General features: G+C 39.5%; 1 protein-coding gene across 1 annotated transcript; it reads right to left on the bottom strand.

Moving 5' to 3' along the window:
• Positions 1-380: 380 nt before the first annotated feature.
• On the bottom strand, positions 381-15,246 carry LOC118581753 (ankyrin repeat domain-containing protein 7-like). The gene is made up of 9 exons (XM_036184216.1): positions 14,876-15,246; positions 13,538-13,652; positions 13,205-13,378; positions 8,563-8,669; positions 6,932-7,069; positions 5,109-5,161; positions 3,462-3,490; positions 3,296-3,377; positions 381-445 (listed from the first exon to the last, which is right to left on the bottom strand). Exons 1-9 carry the CDS (start codon positions 15,112-15,114, stop codon positions 381-383), a joined length of 1,002 nt encoding a protein of 333 aa, XP_036040109.1. The 5' UTR covers positions 15,115-15,246.
• Between the last annotated feature and the right edge of the window lie 318 nt (positions 15,247-15,564).

Raw genomic sequence — 15,564 nt, 5'->3', positions numbered from 1 at the left:
GGGACAGATTGTAAATGGATAAATTTAAGGCATTAAAACTGAAAAGGAGAAAAAAAATCTAAGTTGGAATTCATTTGTCAACATCTCATACATTTTTCTGAAATATGGATGCCAATGAGGACACCAGCACTGGGGATGACAGATTTTTCCGTCCTCTGCAGTCTCATGGAATTGGGACAGGAACCCAATTCCTGTGCACATTACCTTACACCTACTTTGTTCCTAGTAATTAGAACTGGAGTTTTTACCTAATTTTGACGGTTTTGCCTCTGCCTTTTCCATTGCTTCACTTTGAGGAGAATCCTCCACTTCTGTGGTAGGCTGGATGGGTTATAAAACAAGGCTGATTGTTAAAGTTATATATTTCACATAATATCTACTTAGTAATTTAAGATAAAAATCATAACAGTTGTTACCATTGAGGGTGCATCCTTCTCAGTGTTCCCTAAAAAGCAACAGGAAATATGATCAAAATGTAATAAAAAGGCAAAAGTAACCAGCATTCAGGAAGACACAGCAAAGAGCAGCATTCTAGTGCTCATATTTCCAAATTATATTTTGGTTCTAAATGATCAAAATCTAACAGTCACTTAGATCATTTTGTTTTCTAAAAAAATATTGACTCCTCCATTGGCTTACAATGTCATTAAAAACAGGATCAAATCTTGGTATCCCTCCCCTTGGAATCTGTCTCCTGTGCTTTGGGCCACCCACTAACCTCTACACAGAGGCACATCAAACACAGAGTGTCTGATTAGAAACAAGTGACATCTAGCCTATGTCACTGAAGCCACAAAAATCAACTCAGATAATTACTGTCAGCTTTTAGTTTCCTGTCCGGGCTCCCAAATGGAATCTGCAAGGTCTGTTCCAGGAACAGGAGAGCCCTGCAGGGTAAACCTTTTCCTGGATGAAGGCAATCATTCTAGTTAAATTCTACCATTATAGCCCCTCATCAAGGGAAGCTGATGCAGGAACTGAGGACAGGAACCTGACAGCGGGAGCTGAAGCAGAAGTCATGCAGGAACACTGCTTACTGCTTTTCTTGTGGCTTGCTCAGCCTGCTTTCTTAAACAACTCAGGACCACCTGCCCAAGAGCGGTGCCACTCACAGTGAGCTGGGCCCTCCCAAGTCAATCAGCAATCAAGAAAACGCCCCTGAAGACTTAGCTAAGGGCAATCGGGTGGAGACAGTTCCTCAACTGACATCATTCTTCACATGACATTCTAGCATGTGTCCAGTTGACAAAAGTCAGCCTTACACTGAATGATGAAAGCTTATGTATTTTGGAATCTTGGCTATTAATGTTCCAAAGCGTGATTCTCCTTCACATTTCCAATGGTGATTTATCACTCTAAATGTGGTAATGATGGATGCGAAGTTCATAGGAATAATTAGAGCCAGGAGAGTTAATAGAGAACAGAATAACAAAATGAGGATGAAGCTGACCGAAACTGAGGTAAAGCTTCATGAAACATTTGATACAAATTTATCTATTTCCAATGCACAATGACTTTACTAACATTTTTAAAAGTGAACAAATGTGGTTTCCTGAAGAATTCAAATCTGGACATTAATATTAAATACTTGTGCTGCTCATATAACCCAGCTCAGCAGTCAAGGTGCTTCCTATAAAGTCTGATATCCTGAGAGGCATCCCAGGAACTGATATTCCAGAAGGAGATAACTTATTCCTATCCATTGTCCTCTGATCTCCACACATATGCCACTGTATGCATGATCCCCTGTGAGCATGTGTATACACACACATACACACACACACACACACACACACACACAAATGAACAATATGCAATTTTTAAAAACTGAGAAAATGAGAAATGAGGGAACAGATGTGAACCATTTTCATTGCTGTTTTGTTGTGGGTTGCATTTTACTCCACAAAGTTGAAGGAATGCATTCTCATACTTTTCATTAAGTGTTCTACTTCTAATTTTCACTGAACTCATCAAGAAGGAAGAACAGCTGAAGGGCAGCCAGGTGTAGATTGTATACTTGTGGCAGTTTGAAAGAAAATGGCCCCCAAAGGGAGTGGCACTATTAGGAGGTGTGGCCTTGTTGGAGTAGGTGTGGCCTTGTTGGAGTAGGTGTGGTCTTGTTGGAGGAAGTGTGTCACTCTGGGGGTGTGGGCTTTGAGATCTCTTTTCTCAAGCTTCAGACAGTATGACAGTCGACTTCCTGCTGCCCTCTGGTCAAGACGTAGCCAGCCACCATGCCTGCCTGCATGCTGTCATGCTCCTGGTTATGATGATACTGGACTGAACCTGGGAAGCTGTAAGTGAGCCACCTCGATTACATGTTTTCTTTATAAGAGTTGCAGTAGCCATGGTGGGTCTCTCACAGCAATAAAAACCCTAAGACAATACTTAACATGCAAATGAGACTGAATTTAACATGGGCTCAGAGAAAAGAGAAAGAGTAGTTTGCATCATCAGATGATGGGAGGCAGGATGAGGTCGGGAAGGATGGAAGTATAATGAGGTGGGCATCATCAAAATACATTACACGAAATGGTTAAAAATTTTAAATCATTAAAAAATGATTAAAGAAAAAAAGAAAAATAAACATGACAATATGAAGTGAACTGATTTGATTTTATGCATTAAAACCAATTATATAATGCTATCTATGTTTTAGGGTCAGATACATAGCTGACAAGATCACTAAATTAGCTAGTAAGTAACTGGAATCAGAAGACCTGGTGTCCTGGTAGAATTGAAATGGATTTTTGTTGTTGTTTATAACAGAGGCTCTCTTGCTATATGTCAAGATTAACCCACAACTTCTATGTTCGGGGAATCCTTCGCCTGACTTCCCAAAATTAGGGAGCAGAACCTCCAGCATCTGTCTTCCTTCCCTATTTTACTTTTTTCAGGTTATCATGAAAGGTAATGCTTCTTGCTGGGAGAGTCACACACAATTGTCATTAGGCTTGTTCTCATTTCTTCCACACTGAAGGCAGTTTTAAACTTTGGGAAAACCTAAAAAGTCTTATGATTAACCTCTTTAAATGTCTATGAGATTCCAAACTGGTAAATGTAAAGTATTAAAACATGAAAGAGTAAAATTTAAGTCAAAACTTCTATTTGTCAGCATGTCTTACTTGTAGAAATGAAGACCTTGCTCTGAAATATTGATGCCCGAAACAACCATTTTGTTGGCAATGACAATGTACACCATCTCTTTGCAAATGGGTAGCGTTAAGAATGGGAATCCTGGGAGCATTAATATTTCACCTACTTCTTTTCAAATAACTTAAACTGGAAATTTTACCTGACTTCGATGGTTTTGCCTCTGTCTTTTCCACTCCTTCACTTTGAAGAGAATCTTTCACTTCTGAGGTAGGCGGGAAGGGCTTTGAAACAGGGTAATTTTTAAGTGTTGAACATTTCATGCAATATCTGCTTAGTAATTCAAGAAAATTATAAAAAGTCATTACCGTTGAGCAAGCATCTTTCTTCATGATCTCTACAAAGCAAAAGAAGATGCAATCAATCCATGTAGACAGGAAAGGGGATCAGCATTCACAAAGACACAGAAATGATCAGAATTCTCGTGTCTGTGGTTCCAATCAAGTATTTCAATTTTGTTAACTCATCAGTAAACAATAGGTGCTTAGAAACTATGCTAGAAAGCACTAATACCTCACTTGGGCCTGCAATGCAAATGAAAATATGAAAAATCCTCTACATCTTTCCATTTGAAATCTCCTCCTGTGTGTTGTATAACCTACTAAATTTGGCACAAGGCATATTAAACATTAAAGAACTGTCCTCCTAAAACATAGTGATGCCTAACCTATATCATTCCTCTTCAGGGCTGAACTCACAAAGAGTAACTGAGACAACTTATTATCAACTTTTACAGTCTCCCATTCAAGTTTCTCAAATGGTACCTACAGACTCCTATTATCCTGTGAAACCTTTTCCCTGGGGACAAAAGAGCCTTACATGATAAACCTATTCCCTGAAAAAGGTAGTAATCCATAATGGCAAGGCTGTCCCTGGAGCATGAGCAATCATGTCCTGAGAAGCAGCTTGTCCCCTCAACCAACAAGGACTCCTTCAGATCACTTTACAGATCAGAACTGGCACAGTGTCCTTCAGACACACCTTAACCATGACTTCTGAATTATGCACCCTCTTCAGCTTGCCTCAATTCTGACATTACTTGTACCTAAATCTGTGCTAGGACCCTGAAGGTGAGCTTTGTATTCCTTTGTGTGCTCCTCTTCCCAATATGTGCCTTGACTGAATATTTCTCTGATTTTCACACTTACTAGAAATGTTAATATTCCCATTGGGATGGGTGGCTGAGCATACCTCTTTGAGGCTGCTGGAACTTAGCTCTGAAACTAATTATAAGTAAGGACAGTGACAGGACAGAAGTACATTAATAGAAAATATGAATATGCATTTTTATCAGTTTTAAAGTTAATATACAAAGTAATGCATTTAGTCTTGACATTTCATGATACAGTCCTCTTGTTGATTCTCTCAGTCCTCCTCATGTTAATCCTCTCCCTCCTCCCGTTATCATGCCTTCCTGCTTTTTCATGCCAAGTGTGAGGAAACACAGTAAATAAAGTACATGGTTATGATTTAGGAAGTATGATTTTGTTCCCAAGGGACATAAGGAATACAAAAAGTATGCATATGTCAGGGTGAACAACATAGTTAATAGAAAAAATATGATCTCCATGAAGAAGAGCTAACTATGAGCCCACGTGAATAAATCACAATGCTGATTAGAGAATATTACATCAATATAATAATATCCACTTACTAAATTCATTACGCTCATTCCAATATTTCAGAAAAAATCCATTTTCTTTAACAAATCCAATTTTAATGTGACAATCATGTAATTTTAAAGTATTTTTTCTTTCTATATAATGACACACAAATTTCAAGGAAATTAAGTAAAAGGAATTTTAGACAAGTTTTTTTTTAATTGAAAATTTCATGTAAGTTTTTTTTTTAAAGGATTCTGATCTCCAAGCCCTTAGAAAACAAGTTAAGAAAAATACCAATTCCATTTACATTTAGTTTCAAATTTCCCAGTAATTCACTATCAGAACTCTTACCTAAACCTGTTTGTCTCAGTTCCTCTTCATCATAGTCAATAAGTAGTTTCCTACTGTCATGGACCAAAAGAATGGCAAATCAATCTACTAGTTCAATGTTGATATGAAAACACTCACCTGTCACATTACACTCAGAGGAGTATTTCAGGCATTATCTATGATACTATCAGAACCTTTAAACATATACTACAAACATGTGGATTTTGTATTTTATCAAGCTTATAACTGAACAAAGAAAAATGAAGCAGGATGGTCATCAATCAAAAGCAAGCCAACTCCATACACGAACTAAGTTTTCTCAGCATGATGGAAAACGTCTTGAACACAGAAGTAATCTTACATTTGTAGCCAATAGCTGCTTGTTCTTGGACATGTTATTTCTGTTAGGCTTAATGTCTTCCTCTAAAAAATAATGACTTTAACTGCTTTTGTATACCAGGCTGATATAGCCAAATAAGGTAATATAAAGTATACATGACAAATAGAAAAGCAACAAGACCATTTGTGTCTTTAGGCTGAATTGTTTTAGACTTCCAAACAATCCTCAACATGTATTTCCTTGAAAGATCTGATATTCTTATATTGGCCTTACCAAAAATAATATTATGCTTTTGTTTTTACCTATTCTATTTTTCATCACATAGTTCAAAGAAAATCATCCATTTAACATTTTAAAATCTAAACAGCTAGTTAACAACAATGTAAAATTATTCATGCCTCAAATGTATGGATTATATTTGGACTAAAGATGCAAAATGCTTAGATAGTGAAGATAAAAGTCTAAAATTTCCAGAGCTAGCAAAATACTAGTATGTACTTGATATCAATATACAGATGTCAAGTGAGTTTTTGCAATTTTCAATTCAACAACATGTCCATGTCCTCCCATATCCCACCATACCCAATGGCACCCAACATCTTGATGCCCTTAGATTTAAATGACTCCTGGCCTTTCAGTCCCCCCAAATACCCAGATCACCCTATGCCCCCAGACTCACAAGGACTTCCAGTAACCTCAGATCCCCAAAATACCTTCAGGTCCCTCAAATTCCAATTCTCAATTCACTCAGGTGTCCAAGTGCCCCAGGGTCTACCAGGTCTCCAAATTTCCTTCACTCAGGTTTCTTGGTATCAACAAGTGCTCCATATTTCCCAGACCCCTGGCATATTCCAGCCTCTTTAGGGTATCCAGGGACTCCAAATGTTCCTATCTCTCTGGAAGTAAAAGGCGGGGCACACTATGTGGCAAAAGGCAAGAGCAGCAGCTAGAAAATGGTAACACTCAACCTACAGAGATCACATGGCCCTGGCAGAAAGGAATAACATGCACTGAGAGCTGATGTCCATGGAATTCTGGGAGTAGGAGTACTTTTGCTGAGTGTGTGTGATTTTCCTTCAGATGATGTTGCCCATAACTCCACAAGGCTCAACTCTGGGTTTCTTTTGGTGGGCATCATTATCTCAAGACTAAGTAGGGTTTTACAAAGTTTCTTCACCTATAGAGTTTAAAAAGTCCTAACCTAAGAGATAGTAATATAGTCCTTCAATAAAATACGTGCCTAAATTGTGTGAAGTCCCAGGTTCAATTGCCAGCATCCACTCTCACGCTAGTATACACACACAGCCAAAATAAAAATCCAGAGACAAAGAATCCTGCATCCATTGCTTCTTCTAATTCATCCAGAGCTTTGATTAGTTTCTGGATGATAGGGTGGACTATGCCACTGCCATTTCAAGACAACCTAAACTAAATATATAAGATGTGGTATTAGTCATTCCTTTGCATCTCCATTTAATGTTAACAAATAAATGCGAACACTTACACTTTGCTTTTACTTTCAACAGCATAACGTTTAGCTGTCCATCCAAAGGCATCTTGCTTAAAGGTATCAATACCTCTTTGAAGAAGAAGCTTGATGATAAGCTCCGACCCACATCTTACAGCATACATAAGGGTGCTTCTAAAAGAGCAGAGGTAGAGACCGGCTGTTAGGTACTTTAATAAAGTTGTTAAACACCTCATTGAATATGTTTTATCAGTTTGAAATATTGCTTGTGTATGTAGAACTGACCATCTACTAACAGACATAAACATCTTGGGAGCTCAAATGTTCATCCTGTAAATTATCTCCAGGATAACTCGAGAAAAAATAAACAGAAAGCCTGTTCTCCCATTAAGGTAGAATAGTAGAATTCAGAACCCCATGCCCTCTCATTCACAAATATTGAGGCTATTTCTCAAAGAAGGTGAATATTTAAATAGAGAATTTTTTGTCTCTTCTCTAGTCTGACATAATATATTGTAATTCATAAACTGAAGATCAAAGGCAAAAAGCTTATTTGCATGATTAACATAATAATAGTATAATTATAAAATAAGTGATTCTAATAATGGTAGCAATGATGTTTGTAGCAGATGACCATGTGTTAGAACTACATAGTACATAATACACACTATGTCCCCGCATAATCCTGCTTTTTGAATTAGGAAGTAAATCTACCGATGTGCAACATTCCTGAGGTTGTACATTCAGGAAGTGTGGAGGGTGGAATTAAGTTTAGTCTTGTGTGAATACTGAGATTTTTTTTCTTGTCAACCACCTGTGATTTTTACTCATTCAAACTTATTCAATAAAAGTAGTTTCTTGTTCTTTTGACCATGCCAAATAATAAAGTTTCAAAATAAATTCAGATGGAAAAAATGGAAAAAGTAGAGTACCATGTGGTAAAAGGAATTAACAGTTACTGAGTGATAACCATACAATATTTTGCAAAGAAATTTAATGCAAACAGCCATCCAACAGATTTTTATTTTTGAGGAAGCAGTATATGAGGAGCATGGGTGAAAATACTATTAAGACATTAAGAGTCACACTGTTATTAAAAAATTAAAATTAAGGGTTGGGGATTTAGCTCAGTGGTAGCAAGCGCAAGGCCCTGGGTTTGATCCTCAGCTCCACAAAAATAATTAATTAATTAAAATTAACACCTTAAAAACAAATAAAATATGAGACCTGTTTAGCTAAATAAGTTGCTTGATGAATAAGTAGGAATACAACTAATCAACATCATTTTGTATTATCAGAAAATATAGACCCTATTGTATGTTGTCTTTTTGTTGTTCACACTGAATACTTTCTTTTGTACCAAACTGATGGTCTAAGTTAATGTTATCTCAGTAAGTAAACATTACATTCTTTTTCCTATGTATTTAACATTATGGCTTGGGGGATGGCTACAGCACCAAACTCACTAACTTTATTAAAGTATAAGGACTTTTTCTTTTTTTTTTTTGAGACAGGGTTTCCCTGTGTAGTTTTGGAGCCTGTCCTGGATCTTGCTCTGTAGACCAGGCTGGCCTCAAACTCTCAGAGATCTGCCTGGCTCTGCCTCCTGAGTGCTGGGATTAAAGGCATGTGCACCTCCCAGCTAAGGTACAAGGACTTTTTTTTACCTTCCCAGGAAGTCACATGATTTTGTGTTGGCTCCCTTGTTGATTAAGAATTCTGCCATCTTCTCCTTGTTTTGTTTCAGAGCAAGCAAAAGTGGTGTGATCTTGTTCTGTCAAAACAAAATCAGTGATGAATTAAAAATTAATAAATTCCTTGAGCACATAATCATGAATGCCAACAATAAATGACTGGCCATTTCTTCCTCAACCTACTGACTTCCACATGGGCTCCCCCTTTTCCATGAAATCCCTCTACCTAGAGGAGTGCATATATTTATTCCCAAATCCACGGCAAACATTTCCTATTGCCACAGATTTTTGCTTTTGTCAAAACATGCATACTGGTGTTTTGGGGCCATGTGATTGTTCCTAACTAAGCAAAAGTTTCTTGATTCTGTATTTTTATTTCAACAACTCACAACAACGACCACAACAGCAAAAATTTTCTGTGTTGTTGCTGGCAAATAAGCTAAAGTCTATATTTTCTTTCTCTCTGCATTACAAAGAAAGAACTCTTTTCCAGATATTTCATGACCCAACAAAAAGACTGCATGACCACCTATCTGGGAATGTGACAAAGAAGAAAAAGGAGGAGGAGGAAGAGAAAGAGAAAGAGGAAGAGGAAGAGGAAGAGGAAGAAGGAAGAAGTAGTAGTAGTACAAGTCAGGGAAATCCCCTTTATTTTTCATAATTTCTACTTTTTTGAAACTGCCTTTTATGGCAGACGTTAGCATTTAAGGATGTAGAGTTCAAGGGACACAGTGTTGAGAATTTTGAGATGCAGCAGATGTTTCATGCAATTGCAGAAAATGGGCTCTCACTTAAATGAACAGGCTTCGAAAGGACTTTGCTTGCTCTTATTATAGAATAAGAGTCTTATTTAACTGTAGAGAACTCATCAGGAAAATTTATTCTCAATTATGATAATAATCTCAGGCCTGGTGTGGTGGTGGTGCACACCTTTAGGCCCATCATGTGGGAGGCAGAGGCAGGCAGGTCTCCATGAGTTCAAGGCCATTCTGGTCTGGATAGTGAGTTCCAAAATGATGATGAGGATGATAATGATGACAATGATGAGGATCTCTTGACTCTGAAGCACAACTGCTTTTCTTTTTTTTGGTGGGGGAGTTTACAGTTGGTTTTTGCCTTTGAGACAGAATATCACTATGTATTTCAGGCTAGCTTCTTGTGCTTATGGTTGTCCTCTGTCAGTCTCCTAAGTGTTACGATGCTAGGATTTGTGACAGCATGCCTTTTTCATTTGCTATTTTTAATCTATTTTTATTCTGGTTTCATTTTAATTACTACTTCAAGCTATTTTTGAGCAAAACATAAGCCAGGAATAAAAGACAATGGTTTTATCAATAATAATTCTAACACTGATCTATACATATTTCTTTTATGTTGAGGAAAGCTAGTAGGTCACCTTCCTTGGTACAAAATGGTACAATTTTGTCTGCAGTTGCCATAATCTTTTAGAGTTAACTACACTTAACCTAATAGTACATACAGGCATTTTTATGTGTTTAAGACAGAGATAAAGTTTTTGGTTTTGTTGTTGTTTTTTGTTTTCTGTTTGATTGTTTGTTTTGTTTTTTGAGACAGGGTTTCTCTGTGTAGTTTTGGAACCTTGGAATTCACTCTAGCCCAGGCTGGCCTTGAACTCACAGAGATCCTCCTGCCTCTGCCTTCTGAATGCTGGGATTAAAGGCATGGGCCACCACCACCTGGCTTGAGATAAAGTTTTAAAATAACAACTCCTAACTTTTAAAATTCAATCCAATTTCTAAGGGAGTAACAGGGAAAAAAAAAGCCATATTTTATAAATTGTTTGGAAGTTTAAAATCTCTATCACAAAACACCATAAAGCAACTGTTCATACAAACACACCTTTGGGTAGATGACATCTGGTAATCTAAAGGGGTCTCTAGCAAACTGGGCACTTGTGGGCCTCAGACAGTAGGGACACCTCCGTCACAGGTGACAGACAACAAAATGAGCACTAAGCAGTCTGGACTTGGTTACTTAAGAGCAACTTGAAACCCGCATTTCTTTAAGTATCTCCTTGGGCTGGAAAGATACTCAGTGGTTAAGAGCACTGTCTGCTTGCAGAGGGCCCATGTCCCAGTCCCAGCATCCACACTGTGGCTCACAGCCATCTGTAATTCATTTCAGAGGATCTAATACCCATTTCTGGCCTCTATGGGTACTGTGTGCATGTTGTACATTTACATGCCTGCAGGCAAAACACTCCCACACAACTATATTTTTTAGTAAAATAAATTTTTAAAAAGGATCTCCTGCAGTTGAGCTGTAGATCAGTTCCTGGATGACACTGTTTATATCGGACTCCACTGAGTTCTTGGCCCTTTGAAAAAAACCTTAATTGTGGGTGTGGTTCACATTTTGTGTGCAAAAATACAAATTCTTTTCTAGGAACTGAAGAACTGAAAGAAACTTTTTTAACTTTGATTTTATTTATTCTTTGTGTCTTCCACATCATACATTTCGATCCCATTCATTTCCTGTCCCTTCATACCTGTCCTCTGTCCTTGCAACCTTCCCCTACAAAATAAAATACAATTTAAGAGAAAATGAAAGAAAGAAAAAAAACCGGAAAAATCTCACTATGGAAGCTGCAGTATGACACAGTGAGTCACGCAGTAAACCCTTTTGTCCATATATCTTTACTTGCAAGTGTTCATTACAAAGAGTCATTGGTCTGGTTCAAGGCCTCTGGTTTCTGCTACACTATTGATACTGAGCCATTACTGGGACTCCTCTTGGTTATCCTGTTATTATCCTGTGTCATGGAGATCCTGCAGCTTTGGGTCTGCAGGTCTGGTCCTTTCATGTGCTCCAGCAGATCACAGATGGAGTGGATATTGAGCTGGGCCAACTGATAATCCTGGGCGTGGGTAGTTGCAGGGTTGGTCAGCCTGCTAGCTCTCCCCTGTCCTCAGCACCACTTCGAGCTCTCCACCATTGTCCTGACTAGCTCACCCCTTGCAGAAATGAGCAAGGGGTGGGCCAGTTCTCCTGTTTTCCCACCCTCAGGCTTGGCTCTCCCAAACCTACACATTCACAGGGCCAGCTCTACTGTTACCCTGGCCAGGCTCAGTGTCCACTCTTCCGAGTGCTGCAGCTGGCAGGGATGCTCTGCCATTCTTAAGACCTCAGAACCAGCTCTCCCACCTGCTACAGGTAAGAAGGGGTGGTGTGGGGGCAAGACATCTCTCACCTGCCCACACCACTGTATGGAAGATGAAAAGCAGGGCCAGATCTCCCAAGATTAAGTTCTCAGGGCCAGTTCACCAGCCCAGCCCCTTCCCTCCACCTACCCCCCAACCTCTGTCAATAAGGTCAGTTCTATTGTGCTGCCCAGGTGAGGTGCAGGGTCCACTTTCCCAGACACTGCAGCTGGTAAGATGGGGGACCAGCTCTGTTGCCTGCCCACCACAGGTGGTGGGGATAAGTGGGGAGGGCACCTTCACCATCACATGGATGAAACATTTTTAAATACTTAAGCCTGGGTCTTAATAGCTATGCTGATTCAGACATTAGAGGTAAAGTCTAGATACTTGTGTATTTTCAAAACTCTCCAGATGATTGTGCTGCACATTTTTGTTTATTTATTTTGCCTAGGGAAGCAGAAGAGCATCATTTCTACTTTGTCTCTCACAGGTAGACCAGTTCTCTTTATCATTTCAGGATTTGGCCAAAAGAGAGAAACAGACAAACACTGCCTCCGCTGAAAACCCTGTTTCACTTGCAAGGTAGGGGCAGAAGTGGTAATAGAATTTTCCAAATATAACTGGACTATGCAAAAATGCAGCATGAAAATCTCCCAAGTCCCAGTAAAGCACTGCAGATTTCAGAGTAGACTTTAGGCTCTTCTCCAAGTGGCAATTTCTGTCCGACAAGGGTCAGTTCACAGTGAATTATTTATTTTCCCTTTCGTTTTCTGTGTAGTTGCTACCTATTCATTGACAGTCTGATTTCTTCAGAGTTCTACTAAAAGTCACCTCTGGGCACACTTGTTAACTAGTAATGTTCCCTAGTTAGGAATTATTATCACCAAACTGAAGAGCACAGAATAAATATAAAGTGAATCATTTTTCGAAAAATCAGGATTTCTTCGTATTCTTCCCTCAATTATCAAATTCCCATATTTGTATGAGAATTTCTCATCAGTTTCCCTTTCTAGTTTCCCTTCTTTGGCTTTACCATTCACAGATTGATCACATGACATAACTTGTCTGCAGCATTCAGATGCCCATTTATCAGAAAACATTTCTTTCTCATTTAAGAGAAAGTTGTTATCAAAGGCAAACATGTTGGGTGTCATTTTTAACTAACCACAAAAAAGCTTTTGTCAGACTTAAAAACAGGCAAATCGGAGCTTTAGAAGATTCATTGCTGTGATAAGCATTTGTCAGGAATGCATTCCAGAAAGCTGCACTGTGTAATACTTCTTTAAGAGTACCAATATTTAAAGTGGTATCTTCAGTGGTTGAGTTATTTCAAAAACATTGCCATCAGAGGACTCGAGCTTTGAAAAGACAGAGAATTGACTCTCCATACACATGGCTGTTACACTCTGTGTGTTTCAAATGCGTTAGAATTAAAGGTGGGCAGTGTATACCTTGTTTATTGCCTCAATGTTCGCCCTGTATTCAAGCAGCTTTGCGGCTGTTTTGACATCCCCGTTATAGACAGCATAGTGTAGAGCGGTGTTGTCGTGACAGTCCATAATATCTGGATCAGCACCACACTTCAGCAGAATATCAAGGCATTCTGTTTGTCTGCATTGTGCAGCCTGTGGATGGAATACCAACACACAATGTTAAAGAACTCCAGACCAGCACTCCACAGGCGTCAATATTTAGTTACATTTAAGTGATATAAGCTTTATTTTTTTTTCATGTAACAATGTATTTCTAATTCATATCATTTGAAACTGATGGCAGTAATATACCTTAATTAGAGGTGTGGCATCTTTAATGTCCTTTGGACTAATCTCACAGCTGTTCTCCACCAGGAAAGCTACCACCTCTGGATGGCCATAGACACAGGCAAAATGCAGGGCAGTTCTGTGAGTACAAAAGGGATTTTTATGAACTTAAAGAATATTTTCTCAAAACTTACACATGCAGTTGCATTTAAGGACAGACCCTGCATTTTAAAATTTGATTTTCTTCTGAAGAAAAGTCATTATACTGCGTCTTAATACAAAGATCAGACAATTTCACTGGAGTCAGTATTCCCTGATGTGAGCTGTTTCTGTGTTTTAGGATATAGATTCTTCCTGTTGACCAGCCTGGAGCCAGGGTCAAGGCACCCTGCTGGGACCCTTCTGAACAAAGTACCATATGTGTCAGGGAGCAGTCAGCTTCAGATACTACAGTCCTGGTGATTGAGAACCAGTAGGACCTGGGCACTGCTCATGGAACCTGCTCCTCTTAGGGCACCAACGTAGAAAAACCCGAAGAGAGAGTAGCAGTGAGACACTGGGAACCCATGCACCTGCCTAGGAAGGATGGGGAAACTGTAGTGACCCAAAGGTGGACAAAAATGAAAAGTCAAGATGAGGTTAGTGATTTGAAAACTGTCAAAGGGAGCCATATGGTGTTCTAGAAATCACTGGAGTTAACTCTTGTGGGAAAACCAAGACTTGTCATCAAATCTCATTATAAATACACAGTGGCTTATAAGGACGACACCAAAGGACCCTTCAGGAGTGTTTAAAGTCGTGAGGGAGAAGCTCAAAGTACAGAAAACCATGAAGTGAACATGGTACCCACAACTAAAGGAGATGAAATAAGTGAATACACGTGAGAACACAAACCATCTTCTCTTGTGAGTCCTCTCAGTAAACAATGTACATTCCTGCACACATGGATACATAGGAATACACTGACATAGTATCAACTTTTGTCTTAAAACAAGAAAACCTTTTAGGTGGGAAGATGATACATACTAGAAATTTCTCTTACTCAGTTTTCCACACTGCTTATGACGTTATGGTTTTCCCCCCAATGGATACACGAAAGCTGTATTATACAGCTTTGTTGAAATCCTTGAAAAGGCCAAGTCAGCGCTCTAGAAGAACCGTCAAGGCTGTGAAGCACAACTTGGTTTGTTTCTCTGTTACCGAGGAACAGTTGGATGGGACACCCTTCTCAGAGGTGCAGCCTAAGATGAATGACAGATGCTTCTCTGTTCTCCCCTCAGACAGTAAGCTGGCCTTCTCCCCAGTTACCCGGCCTCCCTCCAAGGTACCCCTCCACCCTCCCAGCCCCACTCCCTCTGTTACCTGTACTTCCAATCTATTTGTTCCGTGACAAAAATTCCCCGACTGACGAAGCTCTTCACGGTGTCTATGTCGCCCATGCTTGCAGCCTTGTGGATAGGATAATAAGGTGCATAGCTGGTGTGGTATTTGGGCGGCTGACAGCCTCTCTCATCCTCTTTCCCAAAGCCCATGAAGATCTTATCCAGGCCATCACAGAATCCCAGGGGCGTCCTTTCCTTTTTGGGGAAGAATATCTCCATGGTAAATGTTGTCTGCTTCACAGGCCCCTTCTTTCCCGCTAAGCTTCTCCTGCATCCCCAACCCAAAATAAGAGACTACACCAAGATGGCCTCTCCCAAACCCAGAACCAAAGTTTATAGTAAGCCAGCTCCTAAATGTTTGAATATGGAAGGAAACTCAGAGCCACGTCTTGCCACAATGTCTCAGTAGGGAAGCTCTGTGCTGGCTTAGTAGCAGACGCAGTTGGCAACGTGGTCGCCAAGCAACGCTGGTAAACACAAGCAAGCTGGTGCCCAGGCTCGTGCCAGGGATGGGCGCACATTCTCTTCGGAGAGCTGTCCAGTATGTTAGCAAGGGAGGTGCTCAATGCGCATGTGCAGAATCCGATATTCAAAAATCAGCCAGAAAGCCCACTTAACATTCCCCTCAAATGAGGCACTAACCACTCCATCCTCTCCAAGCAGATGTAG

This window comes from Onychomys torridus, chromosome 4 (genome assembly GCF_903995425.1).
Source record: "Onychomys torridus chromosome 4, mOncTor1.1, whole genome shotgun sequence".
NCBI lineage: Eukaryota > Metazoa > Chordata > Mammalia > Rodentia > Cricetidae > Onychomys > Onychomys torridus.
Note: the sequence above shows the minus strand (reverse complement) of the source record. Positions and strands in the feature narration are given on the sequence as shown.